The following is a 22,302-nucleotide window of genomic DNA, read 5'->3' as shown; positions in this document are numbered from 1 at the left end:
ACATATATATATATATATATATATATATATATATAGAGAGAGAGAGAGAGAGAGAGAATATATATATATATAGAGAGAGAGATATATAGAGCATATACATATGGAGAGAGAGAGAGAGAGAGAGAGAGAGAGTCTTACTCTAACACCCAGGCTGGAGTGCTGGGGTGCAGTGGTGCTATCAAAGTCCACTGTAACCTCCACCTCCTGGGTTCAAGTGATACTCATACCTCAGCCTTCTGACTAGCTGGGACTCCAGGTGCACACCACCACCTTTGGCTAATTTTATTTGTTTATTTTTTACTTTTTGTACAGACAGAATCTCACTATGATGCCAGGGATAGTCTCAAACTATTGGGATTACAAGCATGAGCCACCACACCGGCCAACAAACTTTGATATTACTAGACAATCTTTATTTGGGAGGGAAGAGGAAATTTCCTAAACATGAAAGAAAAAAACATCACTCAGCAAGCGTGTGATAGATTTACTTTTTATGCCGCCTTGAATTTGCTGGTTTCCACACATGTGGCAGATAAACTATAGGTTTCCCCCTAGAGAAACATGAATTGGAATTAAGCTTTTAAAAAACTGATGATAGACACAAAATCTCTCAATATTGCTCAAACATATAGCAAAAACGTATTCTCACATGTCACCTGGGGGCCAAGAAAGATATAGTGTGGCTTTGCTCCAAACTGCTTGTTGATTAAAGCAATGGGTTTGCAGGTAAATATCAAGTTTAATTCTAGTTTCCTTCTCACTTCATATCTTAGACCCAGTCTGGACATCTGATTCTATGTACTTGGCTTTGGTCTGTGGTGTTTCAAGAACCTCTGCAGCTTCTCAAAATACGGCTGTGTTTAATCTAATCATCTACAGGAACAGAGTCACACACAGATCAGCACAACCAGAGAACACCTTTTAACCACACCAAAACACAGAGAGCTTTGCTGTTGTGTCTCAACCACTTCCTAAGTCTCAGCTGAATATTTGGTCTTGGCTTTTTAAGTTGCCTGAGTTTAGCTTAGGAAGCACACTGGGGTCTTTCACAGTGGAGAGATTCACTTAGTGCATTTTATAATTAACTACTATAAAGCAGAGCTTCGGCATGTTTGCAAATTATGGATTCCATTAGTCTAAATAAAATCAGATTGTTCCTCCTAGCATATTAGAAGCTGGCCCAACATCAATAAAATTATTGTTTTTAAGAACCATGTGTGCAGCAGGTGAAATCTTTATTATTACAAGTCAATAATAAAAGTTTGACAAGTTAAAATATAAACTCAAAATGTAAACTTACATTAACTTGAAAACTTTCTGCAGTTCACATTTGGATTGTAAAGTGGCTGTAAACACATTCTTCCCTCCACTCAAGGAACATGGATGGGGACTGTGTTTTTGATAGTTTGAAGTGACTTCCTGAAATGCCTTAATGATTTATAACATTCACTTGCATATAACACAAGAAGAAAAGCAATTTGCGACTGCCTATCCAGAGTCAATGTCAATCAATATCCATCTTCCAGAAGCCCGTATTGGGATCAGTTGATTAGTTACCTTCATAATCTAGCTGCTTTTTTGAAAAAATTAGCAGGAAAAACGAAGTGTTCTAGTTATCAAATGGTACGTGATAAAAGTAACTTTTCATAGTTCATTTTTAACTTATGTCATTTTGACTGTAAGTAATCTAATGCCATGGATAGAAATGGTGCCAGATACAGACTTTAACTCTGCCTCTATTTACCTTATGTGTTAATTCTCAAGGTAGGATTTTTTTTTTTTTTTTTTTTTTTTTTTTAGGTGGGAGGCTCACTCTGTCACTCAAGCTGGAGTGCAGTGGTGTGATCATCACTCATTTTACTCTCTGTCTCCTGGCCTCAATCAATCCTCCCACCTCAGCCTCCTGAGTAGCTGGGACTACAGGCATGCACCACTATGCCCAGTTACTTTTTAAAAAAAAATTTGTAGAGGCAGGGTTTCCCTATGTTGCCCAAGCTGTTCATTTTCAAAGAATATTTCAATTCTGTTTATTTGTGTACAAAATATACCTGACTTTCTATTTTAAATCACTGTGAAGAGAAATAGGAAACAGTTGGGCACTTCCATGAGAACCTGTAGGTAAGTTAACGAAAGTGTTCTCCTTGCTCAAATATGTCCTTTTACAGCTTATAGAAAAAATAAAGTAGAAAAATTATGAGAACAGCTTGGGAATCCTCTCCCAGCTTGTGTTTTGAGCATAGCAACATATTCACACTGTTTGCATAAAGGAAATTACACATTTTGGAATGAGGCTCAAGCAAATTAAAAACACTGGAAAACTGAGCATTCAAAACATCATTTTCATCACCATACTTTGGCCATATACACAACTTCCAAATCTAGAAAGTTGCAAATGTCTAGTAAAAAGAAAAGGGGATGGTGATACCCCATCTCTACTAAAAATACAAAAATTAGCCAGGCATGTTGGTGGGTGCCTGTAATCCCAGCTACTTGGGAGGGTGAGGTAAGAGAATCTCTTAAACCCTGGAGATAGAGGTTGCAGTAACCCAAGACAGCACCATTGCACTCCAGCCTGGGCAACAAGAGCGAAAGTCTGCCTCAAGAAAAAAAAAAGGACCATTCAAGGCATAGATATGGTCAAAGACTTCATGACTAAAACACCAAAAGCAATGGCAACATAGCCAGAATAGACAAATGGGATCTAATTAAATTAAAGAGCTTCTGCACAGCAAAAGAGACCATCATCAGAGTAAACAAGCAACCTACAGAATGGGAGAAAATTTTTGCAATCTACCCATCTGACAAAGAGCTAATATCCAGAATCTACAAAGAACTTAAACCAATTTACAAGAAAAAAACAACCCCATCAAAAAGTGGGTGAAGCATATGAATGAACGCTTCTCAAAAGAAGACATTTATGCAGCCAACAAGCATATGAAGAAAAGCTCATTATTACTGGTCATTAGAGAAACACAAATCAATACCACATTGAGATACCATCTCATGCCAGTTAGAATGGCAATCATTAAAAAGTCAGGAAACAACAGATGCTGGAGAGGATGTAGAGAAATAGGAACTCTTTTACACTGTTGGTGGGAGTGTAAATTAGTTCAGCCATTGTGGAAGACAGTGTGGTGATTCCTAAAGGATCTAGAACTAGAAATAGCATTTGACCCAGCAATCCCATTACTGGGCATATACCCAAAGAAATATGAATTATTCTATGAAGACACATGCACACATATGTTTATTGAGGCACTGTTCACCATAACAAAGACTTGGAACCAACCCAAATGCCCATCAATGAGAGACTGGATAAATAAAATGTGGCACAAATACACCATGGAATACTATGCAGCCATAAAAATGGATGAGTTCATGTTCTTTGCAGGGACATGGATGAAGCTGGAAACCATCATTCTCGGCAAACTAACAAAAGAACGGAAAACTAAATACCGCATGTTCTCATAAGTGAGAGTTGAACAATGAGAACACATGGACACAGGGAGGGGAACATCACACACCAGGGTCTGTCAGGAAGTGGGGGGCTAGGGGAGGGATAGCATTAGGAGAAACACCTAATGTAGATGACAGGTTGATAGGTGCAGCAAACCACCGTGGCACATGTATATCTATGTAACAAACCTGCACATTCTGTACATGTACCTAGAATGTAAACTATAATTTAAAAGAAAAAGAAGAGGGAAGAATGCAGGAATTGAGGAGAATTAGAATTGAGAGCATGGTCAGCTCAGACTGAGAGCTTCTCAAGGCAATCCAAAAAGTACAGCACGGGAAACAGACCAGCAAACTGCGCTACCCAAGATCTCACTGGCTGGAGGGGCAAGACTGTAATAATACACAGATGATCAGGAAATCTTTTGTCAGGCTATCTTTCCTAAATGTTGAAGGCTTATTTTTTATAACACATGTTCATAATATTTAGGCAAAAAGTGAAATTAAAGAATAATAAAGAGATTAGAAAATAAACTGAATGAAAGCCAGATTCCTTTATGAAAGGAGAATTGAATCCATATTTCCCTACTTCCAGATCTTAAATAGCTCAGATTAGCCCGTAAGTAATACAAAAAGGACGTTAAGTAGAAAGTGTCTGATTGGACAATGAATCACAGGGAATTCCAATGAAATAAAGATGACTCAACCAAAAAATTTAAGTGGACACCAGGGCACAATCATATATCAAAGATTTAGGTTTGAATTTTCCATATAGAAGCCCACATTTCTCAACACTGCTTTCTTGTATAACTATGTCTAATATTCCTGTACTATTGAGAAACGTTTTTACTGTGTGTATACACACACACGTATATATTTAGTTTTAATATAATGTTTGTTCCTATCAGCATCTGGCCTTCTGCCTCTCAGACTCTGCATCAGCTCGGTAACCCAAGATCCTTGGCTTAGGAATTCAGGAAAGCTTGTAAAGGTGACCCTGCAGGGCTCTTCATTTCAGCCTACTTAACTTGAGGTCAAAGAAGTCCTGAAGAAGCTACATTTATTGCCACAGTGTTTGTCTTACAGGGAAATCTCCCAGATGCAGTCAATGTGTGAAAACCAATCACTACAAGAAAGCAGGAGAAAGGAAAGAAATTGCCCTTCCTTTAAGGAATGTGGAATCTTTTCTTTTGAAGAGCAGGATTTAAAGCCCATAATCCTGTGGATGGATGATGCCAACATTCAACTCTGCTGCTTATTCCCCATGATTTCTCCCCTTAACCTGTGACGAATCAGCTTCAGGGATTTAGAACCTTTCTTATGGGACTCCTCTCACTCTGAATGATGGTGATTAATTACTAGTGAACTTTAAAAGTCTCCTCTATTTAATTACATCCTCTTGAGTATTTGGACTAATTCCTCTTAGTTTCCGCTGCAGATCGGAATGTTGCCTTGAGCAAGTCTCATGTTTCTCCTGCTTACTCACTCAAGCACATAATAGATATGTAATAAATATTGATTAAGGTTCTGTATTAGGCTGTGTTTTTATCAGTAAGGATTAATAGGCATAAATGAGAGACATAATCCCTACTCTGGAGCTTAAATGGCATGTGTTATAAAAAACACTTTCAGGCAGACCAGCTCTTCTAGTGCAGCAGAGTCATGCCTCCTCATTAGCCCACCTTATGGGGAAGAAATGAAGACTCAAAGTAACTAAATCACTTGTCTGAGATAAAACAGAGAACCCAGAGACAGAGCTGGGACTCCACTCAGACCTTTGACTACTGAAGCCAAAGATGCCCGATTAATAAAACACTGAATTATTCTCAGTGATGCTGTTGGATAGTTATTTACATTTAGGTTTTATGTTTGTGGTTTTCTGCTTAGGAGGTAAGAAAGATGTCACAAACATTAATGTCATGCTTAAAAATTGACATTTACTGAATTCTGTTTTACTGGGGCAATACTGTGAATTATGCAATTACACTGTACCTTGGATTAGAAGTTATTTAACTCCCCAAAGAAAACATAGCAGTTAGAAATGGATGCTTTGTGAGAATATTCTCTGCCTATTAGGAATATAAAAAAGTAGTTTTAATTCCCATTTAAAAGTTATAATTGTAACTTAAAAAAATCAAAATCTGTTTAAATCAAAATCTTTTTTGCTATATATGGCAAAAAGTACAATAATGATCAAACCATGCTTTGCTCCCAAAAGGGTGATGCTGAGTTGATACATATATTTAAATAGTAAATAAACTATTTAACTAAAAAGCAAAATATAAGTACATGTGGATATAAATAACACCTATTATCTTAACTCTATCCAATTTGTTCCCCAAAACAACTCCCTGAAATAGGCACTGGTATCCCTATGTTTCAGATATGAAAACTGGAGCTCAGAGTTTAAATAATTAGACCAGTGTGACATAGGTAGAAAGTATTTTAGCAAAAATTGAGCTCATTTAGGACTACATGTTGGAATTAGACAGAAAAAATTAGACACAAACATTGTGTCTAATTCCAACATCTAGTCCTAAGTGTACTAAGCCAATTTCTCATACACGTAGTAAACTAAGTCAATAATTAGGAAGCACATATTCTTTAATTTGTAAATATTTTTTAGCAATCAACTCAGTCCTATATTTATAGATGTAGAATTTAGATGTGTTCCTTAGAACAAACAAATTAGGTAAGTAAAATTTTAAGGCAAACCCTGTTGAGTGTCAGGCTTGGTTTCATTTGCCTTGCTATTAAGAACCAGACAGAAATATTTGCCATAAGCCATTGATGACCTTTGATGGGAGCCTACAATTATCACTGACAATGAAATAAAACATGTTAAATTTCTGTGCAAACTGATTAGCCCTGGATGAGTCAATACTGTTTCCAGTAACTTCTAAGAGGGACATCTCTGCATACCAAAGTTGCCTGTGACAAATTTCATCCAGGGGTCATTTAGGGATGCTTAAAAAGACAGTAAAAAGACAGTTAATGGTAGCATATTTCTTGTGAACTTTTAAATGACACCGTAAGAAGAAAACAACCACTGTGTTGCTGACTTTGCCTTCTCTCTCTCATGTTAGTTAACCCTAAAAGTGCAAATATAAACAAATTAAATCCTCAATGGTACATGTGAACCAGGATAAATCTGGAATTAATTGCGCAGTATTTTGGTTCCTGTTGCAGCTGTTACAAGTGTTTGATTTGGTGAGGGAAAAGAAAAGGCGCTGCATACCGATTTCGTGAGCCACAGTGAAAGCCGCGTGGAGGCCATCATCTTCAATCACAGCACAGCTGCGCTCTGGAGAACATATGGTCCCAACGTCTGCCATTCCCAGGGTGTCACATGAATGATGCCCACATAAATCCTGCCCGGGAGAAAAAAAGAAATCATTAAAATCAATTAACATCCAGAAGGAGCCACCGCATACAGCCCCTTGCTTACCCCAAATGGCAAGACGGGGATATGTTTACGGTATCACCTGTTCCTCTCTGGAAAGATTCCAAAAGCAAACTCAAGACAGAGACTCCTCTAAAGTACGCTGGAACCCAGAAACACAGAAGGATACTGGAACTCAATTACAGTTAAAAAGATGTCTTAGGATTGTAGCTTGTCTATTACAATAGCACCCACAGCCTTAACAAAGCTGTAATGCATGTACGTCTCAGATCACTTTCCCATATGGTCATGCTTAGGAAAGTCCTAAAATTGTGATGGAAATTCATGCTAAATTTATCAAAATCTGGCATCGTAATTTGTTTTCTATTACAGGGGCAAACTGCAACCAGACATCTGCCACAGAGTATAAATTTATTAGGAATTTGGGTAGAAAAGTAAATTTTATTCCTTAATTCTTTGAAAGGTCATCTTTTACTCCCAAAATGAGCTGTAATTGTATAAATTGTGTCTACTGAAATCTGCATTTTTACTCAAACATTTAATATAGCATTTCTCCACCTGACAAATCTGCAGAAAATATATGCCATATGTAAGTTGTGTGTACATGAGTATATACATTTTTTCTGGTAAAAAGTCATAGCTTTTCATAGATGTCATATAATCTTTTAAGAGATTCTCAGATAGGAACATTACCCCACCCACTAATGGTTAAAAATGATCACTTTAGATGAAAGGAATCTCAACAAGCCTCGTAAGATATGAAACATAAAGAGAAAACATAAGCCATAACTTTTTGACATGACATATTCATAATGATGAACTTTTCCTTTAAATGCTATTTGAGTATTAATAGACATTAACGTTTCTTGTGGTTGACCACAATTTTCTATGAAAATTTACTAACAATGTGCACATTTATATCCCCAAAGAGCAAGATCTTGTTTCTAGTAAGTCATAGATAATAACTTCAAAAGGAATAGTTTTAAAAATATATTATTTCAAAAGACATTTATTAATTAAAATAATGAATGTTTATTATATTTTATAAAATAAAGTTTATTAGTTAAAATAATAAATGTTTCTTATTATACAGCAATCATCTTTGTATGCCTAATTTCCATACTCTCCAGCTTATACAGTAGGAATTCAACAAACGTTTGCTTAATTGAGTTGAATTGTGACCTACAGCCATATGCATTATAGTGCTCTCACATCTTTAATATGCTGTATGCAAGCAGAATGTCAACAGGCTCCAGACAACCAGAATAAGGCAATGTGACTACATAACCAATGCTACATACTCAATGGCAACATATTCTTCTAACCCTTTCTTATTTTGCTACATATAAATCCAACCAAAGTGAAAAGTATTTAAAAGCTCAGTGGTATTTTCTCCTCTTACTATGTTCTCAGGTCCTTATTGTGTTCTGTTTATTATGAGTTCTTAGCTATGATAAGTTACAGTGTGGCCAAGACAGTGGAAATCTCAGACAAGTAGGCTTGGTTAATCATGTCACAAAACCAACAGCCTTCCAAAGTTTCCTGTGTATCCTCACATGTCATCCTGTGGGATACCAAATTACAGCTGTTGTGAACAAATTAGTAGGTTTTCAAATTGAAATTGGAACACACTTTTGCATAATAATCAGTCTTTGAGATAATAATATAGTACAATACATTTTTAACCCCCTCCCCCACAATCATTTCTGTATCTCCAGGACCAAAAACCTAGGTCATCATGACTTAAGGGAGTTGCTAGACACTGTAGGTTATATCTGTACACAATTTTTAAAAACAAGATTTATGTTTATATCACAATTTGGGGTTACTATCTTTAAGTAATAAAATTCAACGATTACATATTCCCTTCTTACTCTTTATGAATAAGCTTGGATGAAGAGCCACAGCAAAGGGAAATGGCCCTCCTGTTCTGGATAAAGATTAAACTAGATCCTTAATATCTCTCTGTTTACTGCTAATCAATTGCTCATTAGAGGCCATCAACTCTCCTTGTCATCCTTGAATTGGATTAAATGCATTTGGCCTATTGCCACGGAAATGTGACAAAATTATGAACAGAAGCACTTGTTATTTTTTTAACCACACTGATTAAACTCCTTGACTACTCAGCCACACTATATATTTCTGTAGCTATAATTATGTAAACTGGTAACCTTTCTATTTCACTCACACAATTTCAAATCTTGGCAGTACAGTTACACTTTCAGCCTCAAGATTTATAATGAACATCTGAATTTCCTTGTGAACAACGTTAATTTCAATGAATTAAAACTAATGTGCATCAAATTGTTAAGAATACAGTGTATCACATTCATGTCTACTTTCTGGTGATGATTTCTAACAACATTTACAGGTATAAACCTTATTTGAAGTTTATAGAATACTTTCTTAAATGATTAAATTCTGAGCAAGGATAAATATATTGAGGCAATAGCATATGTATACATATATGTATACATAAATATGCACATGCTATTATATATATATACACATATACATATATGAAATACACACATATATATGCTATACACACATATATATGTATATATATGTGTATATATATGTGTGTGTATATATATGTACATACTGTATATATATATATATGTGTGTGTGTGTATATATATATATACACACATATACATATACATATGTAAATCTAGGTCGGGAGGCAGAAGATACTGGAGAGATATGAATCACATACAATAACATGTAAGAGGTAAATGCATTAAAAGTGCTGATGAAAGCTTATTTGTTTGTTCAGTGTAGATCTGAAAGTAAATCATACCTTTGTCATATCAAAGAAGGATTGTTTTATGAAGAATCAATATCACCATTTTGTGGAGAGTAAGGCAATAGAAGATTTAGTAAAATATCAAGGTTGCAAGAGTACGCAGAGATTTATCCAGTGGTTTTGTGGTATGGTTTTGGCCAGGATACAAGACTGAGACATTGTGTCTAACTCAGAAGTGTATTCATGATGGTCGGCACCACCGACAGAGATTTGATAGAAAGGTCATTGATACTGTGACCATTCACCAGGTATGACTTTTAGAAGGCTATAAACGTGGACAAGCTTGTGATTTATCATAGAATTTTGAAGCTGTAATAACACCCAAGATCTACTGAGTACTTTCTGGGGATGGGATGGGGGTTAGAGAGTCAGCAAAGCATACTGCTTTGAGAAGCAGATGCTCAGAACATGAATGCTGACACAGGTAGATACCATCACAGCTGCAGCAACAACAGCTGAACTCAAGAAAGAATACCTTACATAGGAGTAAAATAACAGCAACTTCTGTTTCTATAGATTTTACCTCTTGGTAAGGGCAAGCATAGAGCACAAGGGAAGAGCATAAAAGAGAGTTTAACTGGGTTTCAGATATCTACCCATCTGCCTACACAATTCTTAGTGAAGAGAGATTAGTGATAGAAGAATTAATCTGGTGTGGTACATATTTTAGTCATAAGTATTACCTACACACACACGTGTGCACACACACACACACAGAGAGGCACATTTGTTCTGTGGATCTCGTTTTTAAGGAGTCATTTGCCTTTCTGGCTACCTATCCAGCAATCCTCAATAATAGCAGTTTTAATTTTAGACGTCAGCAGAGACTACATTAATTGGAATTGTTAGGCCAACCATTACAATGACCCATTTTACACAATCTCTATCCTTCTCTCTTGATATAACTATGGGATACCAAACACACAGAGCCCAATAGGTTAGGGGCCCAGGGATCCAGGAATATTTATTCCTAAAACAATTATCGTGTGCCTACAGTCTGCCAGACATTGTGTGAAGTGCTGACACTGTGGTAAATAGATGCAATAAGATCTGATCCTGAGCTTTAAGGAACATCATGATCTAAGAAGCTAAACAGATATATCAAGAACAAAGCAAACTGTGACTGCCATTATGAACAGATCTTTGAGGGAGAACAGAAGATGCATTGATGAACTCTCCTTGAGGGAATCAATAAAGATGTCTCCACGTAAGTGAGTGGATTTGATAGCCTGGGAGGAAGAATATTCTGGCAAGGAAAGACTAGTGGAAAAATAATGGAATGGTAAAAGGCAGAGTCTTTTTTCGGAATGACAGAAGTTTTGTTGTGGCTAGAACACAGGATCTGTTGAGTCAAAGGTTAACAGGGAAGCTGGAAAGGGTCTGGGCCCAGGGTTCTAAGTCAGGAAGTTTTCTCTGACAAATATGAGGTAAGAAAGGGAAGAAGAGATGGAGAAAATTGGAGACTGGGGGTAGGGGAGTAGATACTTGACTGAGTCATTTTGGTAAACAGAATTGGAGGCTGGTTAGAGACAATGAATGGAAAGCAGATTGTTTTTAATTCGATGCTGTTAGTAAAAAGCACTGTGTAAATCATTTACATGCTTTGAGACAAAGTCCCTTCATCATTAACATAAGGAGTTTGGTCCGGGTGATCTTTAGGGTTTGTTCCAACTATACATGTCTTGTTATTAACTAAAAGCATTCCAATTTATAAAGAAATCAAAGCTCTGGGGCCTTAAATGCCCAAAATCTCAAGCTTGTGCATACTGAAGCTGAAATTCAAACCTATATCTAAACACCCAGAATCCTGAACTTACTTCACCATGGTTTTGCTAAATCATCACCTATGTTATTCTTGACATTAATCTTATGGTCAAGCAAATTTCTTTTTTGCAGCAAATAAAGAATAGCCTGGATTTATCTCTATGCTATGTTGGAAAAAACTTGATAATTTAGAGGTATACTAAATATATAAAATACACCATGAAAGATATTCCAGAAAACAAGAAAATGGAAGTACTGAATAAGAAAACTTGTGACATCATTAACTCGCCTCCTTCTCTCACCCATCACATATAATTAGCCACTGTAAGTCACTGTAGTGCTCCTCTATTTCTCATTTTTTCCATTATTCCTTCCTGCCCGAATTATCATCTGAGACTTCTAACTGGTCCCTTTTCCTCCTGTAACTTCCCTATCTAGATGCTGTAGTCAATTACCTTCTTAGAGAACAGATCTTATTAGATTCCTCCAGTCCTTCACATCAGCCTTAGCCTGGCATTCAAAACCTTGCACAATACGGTTTCAGTCTTTCTGTCTGCCTCCGCTATACCTTCCTGTTCCATTCTGTCCACGATTTTGTGCATATCTCATGAACATTTTGGCCTCTGAACTTCTGCCCAAGACATTCCCTCTGCTACAAATAATTTTTACTCACATCCACCTCTTCCTAAAATTTCTTGACCCAGTCTATGCCTCTCAATTCCTAATGCTACTGCTTTAGTTTAGACCACCTTGAGCCTCCTCTTGAAGATTTTTGAAACAGCCTGCTCACCCAGGATCTAGTTGACTACTTAGACCAGAGGGCTCATTTCAAAACACGCCTCTGATCATTGATGTCTTCCTACTAATGTTCTTTTCATTGATTGCCATTGCACTTAATTTACAATGAAGACTTCTCAGCACGGTGCAATAGACTGAATTGTGTCCTCTCCAAACTCACATATTTGGAGATACAGCCTATAGGGAGGTAAATGAGGTTAAATAAGGTCATGGGGATAGGACTCTGATCAGATAGGATTAGTGTCCTTAGAAGAAGTGATACCCACCAGTGTTCTGTTTATACGTGCAGGCAGTGGAAAGGCTATGTGAGTACACAATGAGAGGGTGGCCATTTACAACGCAGGAAGAGAGCCTTCACTAGAAATCAGACTGGCTAGAATCTTGATCTTAGACTTTCCAGCCTTCAGAAGTGTGAGAAGATATACTTCTGTTGTTAATGCCACCCATTTTACAGTATTCTGTTATGGTGGTCAGAGCAGACTAATAGATATAGTGTATAGTTTTTTTTTTTTTTTAATAAATGGTTGTTATTATATTCTCCAGACCGATCTATTACCATTCCCCATTGAACATGATGGTTTGGTAATGTCTGCAATGCCTATATCCTCCTTATGTATCTGGTTAACTCCCTCTCTTTCTTAAAAATTGAACTCAGATGGGGTCAGCAACCTTCTAATGCACTTCCATGATACCTTACAAATACATCTATTGTAAGAGTCATCATGCTGTACAGCAATTACCATTTCTTTGTCTGTTTCCAGGAACAGATTCTTAAGAAAGGGGCCACTTTTTAAACCTCTGAATCCCTCACTGCCTATGAGGAGCATACTACATATTTGAATAAATTAGTGATAATACTTTAGTTTAGAGAGCAGTAGACAGGACTGTCTTCTCTCTCTGCCATTTGTTAGCTGTTAACTCTAAGAAGATTACCTCTGTTTCTCTTCATATGAATTCCTTGACTGTCAAAATAATTATACAATGGTTGCGGATTGTTGATTAATTATAAAATAGTTTGTGGCCATGGATAGTACATAAGAAATGCTCAGTAACAGCTGGTTGAATCCAAATCCAATCTGTCCATCCTTTGAGGACCAATTCAATTCTACATTTGCAATGAGACCTATATAAAGGTCCATAAGCAAAATTAACTGTTACCTTCCTTTTCCTTTCATAGACTTTTGTTTATATCTTAATACGGCATTTATCAGAGTTTTCCTAACATTAGAGTGATTGACAGATATATCTGTTTCCTCTCTGCTGGTAATACGCCCAGTGTGCTGGGACCAGATATTTTCCATCTTGCTACCTTAAACTGTCTACATGAGTCTACACATAGGAGGTGCATATAGGCAGGTACTGAATAGACTTTACCTAACATCCCTCACAGCTTATTGTAAAAATGTTAACTAGAGCTGCTTACTCTGCTACCAGTTTCCCCATTTCTGAGTTATTCATCCTTTTATTGATTAGGATTGACCTATAGGCTGATTCCTTGACAAGGGTTCACTTTTGACTTTAAATGAGATTTAAACTCAAATGCGTGATTGAACTGGTCAGTTTAGGCAGCAAGCCAGTAAGAAAAAAGCACATCCCTCTCCCTCTTTCAAATTTCTGGTCTTCCTCTAGTGCCCCCTGTTGTCAGAACCAAGCCAGGAGCCACTTGGTAAAGGAGAAGTACCATGTGTGGGGATCCGGCCCCAGCATTGTAGAGCGGAATGTAAAGAGCTTTAGCTGAAACAGTGATCTATCAACTGGCATATTGCTAGTTAGTGAAAGGGAATTAGGTTTTTATATTGCACAATCTCTTAGTTGGTTTGATTTCAATTCAATGTTTTCAATCTATGAAAAAGTAAGGCTTTTCCTGCTGTCATGCAGGGATGGAGGAATGTTAAACAATTTCCTATTTTGTTATCAAGCAGGTAGGCTTTTATTTCTAAAGAGTGAATGGTCTAAAAAAACGACTGTAAGAGTTTGTCTTTAAAGAAATTATTTTAAAACAAAAGAGGACGTCCGGAACAAGGAAAGGATTCTGGAAAGCAAAATTAAATCCTGGGGAGATTGGATTTCTACTGTTTGATGGCGGAAGTGGTGTGAATTCCAGCATTAGTGCCATTTCGGAATGAAAACGGCTTCTATGCCAGGAAATTGACTGGTGTTAACTCCTTCTAATTAGAATAGTACTGGAGTGCTGGGTACAGTCCTGACAGTGAAGTGTGTTCATTTGATAAATGAATTACCAGCACTATTCTACTGACTTCCAGATACAACATTCAAGGTGGCCTCAGCTAGTAAACAGAGGTAGAAAACATATCCTCACACATTCGCTTCATGCCTGAAAAACAAGCAATTTAGGAGGAGACATCTGGACCTAAATTTGAACAGGACTCAGAGCCCATCAAAACATGGATTTGATGGCTAGGCGTCTGGCTGCTAAGCAACGTACTTCTTACATTCAAAACAGAATTGTAAAACTAGAATCTTGGTGCCAACTCTGGGTATTTCTCATTGAAAAGGAAATAGCCCTGAAAGTTTTTATCAGGCCTTAAGATATCTGATTTTCATGAGCTGGAAGACCTCAGATCTTCTCTCCTCAGCCTTCTTGTTTTTCACATTCTGAAGTATTAGGCAGAGATTAACTTTGCTTTGTGAAATACTCTCCAATGAATGCTGCATAAAGGCCTTGAAATATGTTTTCAGCCCCTTAATTAGTAGCAGTCTTTTAAATTAGGCACATCTATTCCAAATACACATGCATTTCAAATATTTGCTTCTTGTGAAGTTAGATGTATATACTACAGGGGCAGCCAACCACAAATGAGATTTGCTTTCCTAAAAGTATGCTTCTGGTTGGCAAGGAAACCAGGGAGGGCCCATGTGAAATATTTTCCATGTGTAGACTAGTTTGAAAAATGAATGTCCTTATAATACTGACAAAAATTAAGATGGACCATTAATTTATTTCTCCTTTGCTTTTTATCTATTTAAAATATGCCGTTAGGTTTCAGACTTTGGAAAAATAGGACCAGTGAACTACCCAAACAAAAAACAAATTCAGAAAAAGCAATCTACAAATCATTGAGAATCACTGAGTAGTTCCCTGTTTTCTGGGAAACAATTAGGAACATTATTGGGCAGGATGTAGGAAGTAACAGACCTTCTATTAATTTTTATTTATTTTAAAATTGTGAAATGTGGATTTGTGTTTAAAAATGAAAGTGAACTACTAAAATGACCTACTCCCTTGGAGCAGTAGGCTTACAAAAGTATTTCTTCCTCTTTCTTAAGAGAACCTCCTTCCACAAACTCTCCAAAGACTCCTGCTTGGCATCCTCTTGTGATGCAGTAAAGCAAGGAAACCCAGACATAGAAAGTTGCTTACCAAAAAATAAAAAAATACAAATAAAATAAGGAACTTGGAAACCAAACAAGAAAGGGATAGTTTTACAGAACTTCACTTTACAGAGAAGGCTACAAATGAATGTTCTACCATTTCAAAGACTAACATGTAGAGGAATTAAAAGATGGCTTCCAGAAAATCATTTAATGAGGAAAAAATTTTTTTCCATTGTGCACAGCACTGAGCACTGCCTGGCTCTCCCTAAACTGTTGCGCTCCAGCATCTTTGTTTACATGTGGTTTACATTAATGTCCACCCTATGAACCACAAGTGTTTCTCTACTCCAAATTTATCAACACTTTCCCTTCATACCAGAGGTGTCTTAGTAAAAATAAAAGAATTAGGTAATGAAGCTGTGTGATTCTAAAGTCTCCTGCAATCCATCGTGTAATTTCTTATCCTTGTTCTGTTTGCTTCATTTCATACCATGATTTTACATCATACCTCAAAGTTTGTAATCTTTTATCTATTCTGGATGGATCTCAAACACTTAAACAATGAGCTTTAAAAGTCAATTACCAGGTATTGAAGAGGCACAACTTAAAGCTGCCAGTCAGAGTAGAGTTGTGACAATTGAGACTAGAACTATACCCAAGCCAGACCCCAAACCAACCCAGACTTTTTGTGTAAATGTCACACAAATGTGGTAGTCAAACACGGCGTAAATAGATACTACATTCTCTCCAGAGCATCTGAGCCTTAAAGATTCATTTCTGTTCTTCCCCATAGCCATCCTTCTTAAAAGGGGGAAATGCTGGGAACGCATTTCTCCTCCTGTCTTGACTCTTCGCCCAGTTCTTCTGCACTGGCGCTTCGGAAACATAGTCATCCAAAACCCAAACATGCAAACGGGATGTGACCCTCCCTAGGCGGTGGAGTTGGCCTGGGCAGTGCCTACAATGCACTGGTGACTGAGCAAAGGAGCTGTTAAGGAACCTCACAAGTTTGTCCTCTCAGCTGATTGGGTCTCTCTACCCTGCTGGCCCGCCCACATTTCTGTCTTCCCAGGAGCTGAGATTCCACGGTGGATCTGTAAGAACTCCATTAGGAATCCAACCTGGAAAAGAATTCCTTTTCCCTTCTCATGTGAAGAAGAAGGGGTTCTAGTAAAAAGGTGTGGACATTTACAAAAGAAGGCCATCGGACAACAGTGACTACCGTGAATGAACCATCAAGGTTGGACACTTATTTTTACTGTAAAGAAGACCCATGATCCCAAAGGCAATCTTGTTTTCCTTTCTTTTCCCCATTTAACTGTATCATTTCCCCAAGCATTCTAGTGCCTTATGTTTATGTTCCCATGCCGCAATACCTCAGACTACATGACATGCAGCATTACTGATTCTTCATGATTACTTAACCAGGTCTTGGCATTTAAGGCAAAATATTCTGTGGGGCTAACCTGAATACAGGAGCAGAGTTGAAGGCTGTTGGATTTCCCGCAAGAAGCAGCTAAACACATCCACAGCAGCAGGAGGTTTGTGGGAGAAGCAAAGCCACCAGCAAGATTCCCTCCGACCTACCTCCTGATCCCAGGGCTGGGACCCCCGCATCCCGGCTGGACCTACCTCACGAGTAAACAGGATAGCTGCGTCGTAGTGCTCCTCATGATCATCTCCCAGCTGGTTGTGTTGGTGCTGCCACTTGCAAAAGTTCTTGAGCGTGGTGGCCGCATTCTTGCTCACCTCCAGGCTCTTGTCCTTGTCACCCAGCACCACCACCTTCACCACTGCCAGACGGATGTGGTTCTCGATGCTGGCATGGCTGTACAGCCTATTGGCAATGGAGGCCAGGGTCAGCAGGTAGTGCTGCAGGCCCCGGCCATACAACCGCGCCATGGACGCATCAGCCACCAGAAGCAGCTCCACCTGGCGGGCCCGGGAGATGGAGCGGCGCCGCCGCCGCCACCACGTCTGCGGTCCTGGACCCCCAGCTGGCGAGAGAGCGGACTGGTCCAAGAGCTGCGAGGCCAGCGCTGCGCGTTGGCCCGGGCTGCTGTGTGCCGGGGGACGCTCGTGAGGCTCTGGCGTGGACGTGGGGGTCTCACAGCTGGCGCGCTGCGGCAGGGCCTCGAAGCTGAAGCCCTCGCGGGTGTAGACGTGCAGGATCCGCGTGGACCCATCCCCGTAAACGCGCCCCGTTTCCTCCTCCGCCCAGGGTCTGTGCAACAGCGGCTTCAGGATGTAGCGCGCGTGCTTGACAGCGAAGAAGCCATCGAGTCCCCCACAGAGGTCAAAGACGGCCAGTGAGCGGGGACTGCCGTCCACTGTGCCCCGGTAGAAGCAGTGGCTCCGGTGGCGCCAGGGCGCACTCGTCCCGCCTCCTGCGGGCACGAAGCCAGCAGTGCCCACCGAACCATCCCGCTCCAGGTCCAAGAGGAACCTCCGGCCGCCCGCGTAGACGAGGTAGCCCACCTTGCCGCCACCGGAGTAGATTTGGTCGATGTTCTGCACCAGCCCCCTGCTCCTGCGCCGCTGCGCCAGGGGGTGCGGGTGGCCCGGAGGCTGGGTCCGCTCCTGCACCTCCTCCCCCTGCCACCAGCGGGGCTGGGCTGCTGCAGCAGTCAGAGGCTGCCCGGCTTTATCCTGGGCAGGTGCCGCGGCGGGGCCGGCAGTGGCCAGGGGCAGGCGGAACGCGCACAGCAGCAGGGACGCCCACCCGAGCAGCATAGTGCGCTGCCCGCGGGGAGGGGCTGCGCAACGGGGACTTTATGGGTATTTGTTGTTTGCTATGAAGTTACCGGGGCGGGGGATGGGGACACACACACACACACTTGCTTGCAAGGTTGAGTCAAGTGCCGGAGGGAGGGGGGCCCGGCAGCAGCGCCAGCCTGTCCAGGCTGCGGTGCCAGCGTGCGAACTTTTCTTTGTTGCTTGGGAAATGTTTGGATTTGTGCTCCAGAAAGAGGAGGAGAAAAAAAAAAAAAGAAAGAACAGATTAAAAAAAAAGTCGGATAGTGGAGATTCAGCAAAAACGGGAAAAGGAATGAAAAAACAAAACGAAAAAACCACCAAATGCAGACACGATCGCTGCTCCAAGAAAAGCAAGGAAGGTACCGCGCACCCGGCCGGCAACTGGTGCGCGCAGCCTCCCGCCCCCGCGCTGCGCTGGACTCGCCGGCTACGGAGGTTCCAAGCTCCGGGGCCCACTTCCTTTCTTATTTTGTGGGTTTCCTTGGCTCTGCTGGGACCAGGAGGAAGAGAAGAAAGAGAGGGGGAAAAGCCATAAAAATTAAAACAAAAATGCAGCGGGCAGCCTGAGGCGAGCTGGCGAAGCGGCGTGTGTGTGTCCCTCTGGCTGCGGTGTCTTCCTACCCGCCGTCATCCCCAGTCGGCCGCTGCGAGCGCAGAGAGCAGCGCGAGCGCTGTGAAGATGCGAGGAGGTGGAACAATGAATTTATAGCGGCATGCCATCCTGCAATGGCAATTTCAACAATTCGTCACTGCACACTGCCTCTTAAAGGGAGAGCTTCCCCCACCTCTCCCACCCTTCCCGGTCCGCGCCTAATCAGACGGGGGAGGGCAAAAGAGGAGGGTGATCTAGGAAAGGGAGACCAAGTAGGAGGAAGGGACTGGGACCCGGAGAGGTGGAAGGAGGGACGAGGAGGGAAAAAAAAGTAATGGAGCAAGAAAAACAGATTTCCTTGGCCACTTTTAAAGCCACACGGCTCTGGGTCTGTCTGATATTTCACAACTGATTGGGGTTGGCCAACCTCGGCTTACCTCATCTCCTGAACGGGTGTTTTGGTGTGTTTTTAAAGTTATTGAGACGTTTCAAGTCTCTCCCTGCCTGCTCCTTGCCTGCTTTTCTCGCCCTCGGTGGGAAGTTCCTGCTGCAAATTTTCCTCCTTCGCATACCGGTGCGCTTGCAGACCGTGCAACTCCATCCACCCGTCAGAGCTTTTCAGGGTCCCGTGCGTCCCCTACCCACCGCGTTCCCTTCGCTTCCTCCCCTCTGTCCCGGCACCCGGTTTCTTCCCTCTCCATTCTCCAGCGTCTTCGTGCTTTGAGGCTCGCGGGATTCGGGCTCCGGGTGACTAACTTCTCCCGGCCACCAGCAGAGCTGCTGGGCGGTCGGAGAGCCCAGGCGCTTCCTGGCGCTCTGCGGTGCCCTGGGGCAAGAACGCCCGCGGCCTGGGAACTCCGTAGCTTTTTGTTCAAATGGCTGGTTCCCCGCTTTCTCCAGCGTGCCTTTCATCAGGGTCCACAATCTGTCCCTTAATCCTGGCCCACTGGAACTTCCTTTGCTATAAAAACGCAAGGCGGGAAAGAGTTAACTCTTAAAGGGAATTCTGCTCATTTTTTTCTTCCAGAAAGATTTAAAAATTTTACGCTCACACTTTTTATGTTTCTGCTTAAATGATAATTAAATAATAAATTCCTATATCTGTTTTTGTCTTTTCTAAAGCAAGCACTTATGGCCATAGACCTTGACCTACCTTCATTCTCAAAAATTCCTTTTAGAAGAAAAAGAATACTTTTGGGGGAAGGAAGATTGGTGCTTATTAGTACGCGGATGGCATTATCACTGCTACTCATTTTCTCTATCCTCTTTGTTTCCTCTAATTATCATTCTAAAAAGGGAGAAGGAAAACCCGATGACTTTCTAACCAATACCTGGTAAGGATTAGTAGGTCTACCTACACTGTAGGGCTAAGAGCTCCGTCCATCCCCCCATTATTCTTCAGGCTAATTAACTAATGAACCAGTGAAAAATGAATGTGGTGTAATTAACACATTTCCATCTTTTTCTGCGTTTAACTTTGGTGATGCTGGGGATAGCAGAGTGGGTGCCTCAATAGTTCCCACACTGATCACTTTCTCTGGGAGGGAACCATGAGGGTCCAGGGCTGGATGGAGGTTCTTGGAACAGCAATAATTTCTGGAAGGGATTACAGAATTGTCCGGCAATGATGTCCATTGCCTTGTGCCTGGAACACCCTCTGGAGCCATGTGAGAGGCCGACATAACATTTTGTTTTAACTTATAAATTAAGAGATCATTGGGGCCTAGGGACATCCAACAGCCCCTGATTGGTTCTGACATACATCAGGACTAGGGAGGCAGTTAACTATTGCTGAAGGCCATTGCTTGATAATTCCACAATGCCTCAGCCTCTCAGTGGCCAGTTGCCCCAGGCCCATGCTGCCAGCTGGATGGGTCAGGATAGGAAGTTCCAGCAATATTCTCTGTTCCACCAAGGCCTTTGAGCCTTGCATTAACCATTCTCTCTCCCGTGGTCCTTGCTTTGCACCTACTAATAGCAAACTTTATCTTTTTAACCAGTTACACTGAAAAAAGTCTAATATTTGGCACTAAATGCCATTTCTAATACAACCTTGGTTCAATTAATTTAACGATTTCGTCATTGTTCATTTTAAAGAATCATTTTGATAGGCATTTTAGGTGACAGTGGTTTAAATTTGTTAATTACAATTCTTTTCATTCACAGACAGATTTGTTATTTAGGGTTTCAGGAAGTTCCAACAGATTTTCTTTTCTTTCTTTCTTTTGTTTTTTAGATGGGGGTCTTTCTGTGTCACTCAGGATGGCCTTGAACTCATGGCCTCCGGGGATTATCCCACCTCAGCCTCCTGATTACCTGTGACTGCAGGCATGAGACACAGTGCCAACTTGAATTTTTTTCTTAATGAAGCTTTTCTGCTCTTTCACAACACTGTGCTGAATGCCGAATCTGAATTTTATGGCTTTAACTATATAGTGACATATATAATCTGTTTATTCAAATGTTTAGAAATACATGGGGAGGACAGCATAGACACAGATAAAATTCCAAACATGAATATGAAGCACAAAATATTTACTAGAGTCACATATTCACAAGGAAATACATACTAAATATTATGAATACAATGAGTAAATTCTTACATCTCAGAAAATGTCTAGTTGGATATAAATTTTTTTTAGAAAGTAACTTGGAGACTTTAGAAACCTCATTTGGTAGTATTTTAAAAATATTACACTAGTGGATTAGGATGAGCTGCTATGTTGTGGAAAAAATTACCATCTGTCAGTCTAAGAAAGTAATTTGCACTGGATAAAAGTAGCTGAACTTTTTATTTTTACAGTAGAAAGAAAAAATATTTTTCTTTAAGCAGACTAATTGCTACTTATTCTAAGTAACAATTTTATTTGTGCATATTTAAAGAGAAATTTCCACTGCATTTATAGAGTATTATGTTCGCAAATACCACTGATAAATGACTTTACATTTCCCAAATGGAAGAAGGACTTACTACTCCAGAACATTAGAATTTATCTTGGAGATCAGGTAGGGCAACTTCCTTCATCTAAGAGTGAAAAGCTGAGAACTAGAGCCCCAAATGGCTCGCCTATGGATAAAAAGTCTACTATTGGCCAAATGTCCTGAAACCTAAATCTCCCAGCTCCTAATTGGGCTCATTCTACAGCATTTCTTACAAGGTATACAGTTTAATAAATATCTATCAATGTTCTACGGCAAAGTGCTTTATGAGGCTCTCTGGAGGCATGAGAAGATCAACAAATCATGAGTAATGTTTGGAGGAAACTCACAATTTAGAGATGGAGCCATTTGTGTAACAGATGCACAGAATACAAACTGGAAAATCGAAATATAAAGCAAGAGAATAACTCCTGCAGGTGCTCTGAGCCCTGTATTTTCAATATA

The 22,302-nt window shown here is 40.2% G+C and overlaps 1 protein-coding gene across 1 annotated transcript in view; it reads right to left on the bottom strand.

Moving 5' to 3' along the window:
- Nucleotides 1–19,691, bottom strand: part of ADAMTS5 (ADAM metallopeptidase with thrombospondin type 1 motif 5) — a 52,224-nt gene extending 32,533 nt beyond the window's left edge. Inside the window, exons 1-3 of the mRNA XM_032277101.1 lie at nt 19,356–19,691; nt 17,202–19,047; nt 6,695–6,827 (exon numbers count right to left, since the gene is read on the bottom strand). Coding sequence (XP_032132992.1) covers nt 6,695–6,827; nt 17,202–18,302 — 1,234 coding nt within the window. The 5' untranslated portion in view covers nt 18,303–19,047; nt 19,356–19,691. The remainder of the gene's footprint in view (nt 1–6,694; nt 6,828–17,201; nt 19,048–19,355) is intronic.
- Nucleotides 19,692–22,302: the final 2,611 nt, after the last annotated feature.

The sequence above is a fragment of the Sapajus apella genome, unplaced genomic scaffold, assembly GCF_009761245.1.
Source record: "Sapajus apella isolate SASKATOON/1434 unplaced genomic scaffold, GSC_monkey_1.0 scaffold8, whole genome shotgun sequence".
Taxonomy (NCBI): Eukaryota; Metazoa; Chordata; class Mammalia; order Primates; family Cebidae; genus Sapajus; species Sapajus apella.
The sequence above is the reverse complement of the archived record's forward strand: the minus strand, read 5'-3'. Positions and strand labels throughout refer to the sequence as shown.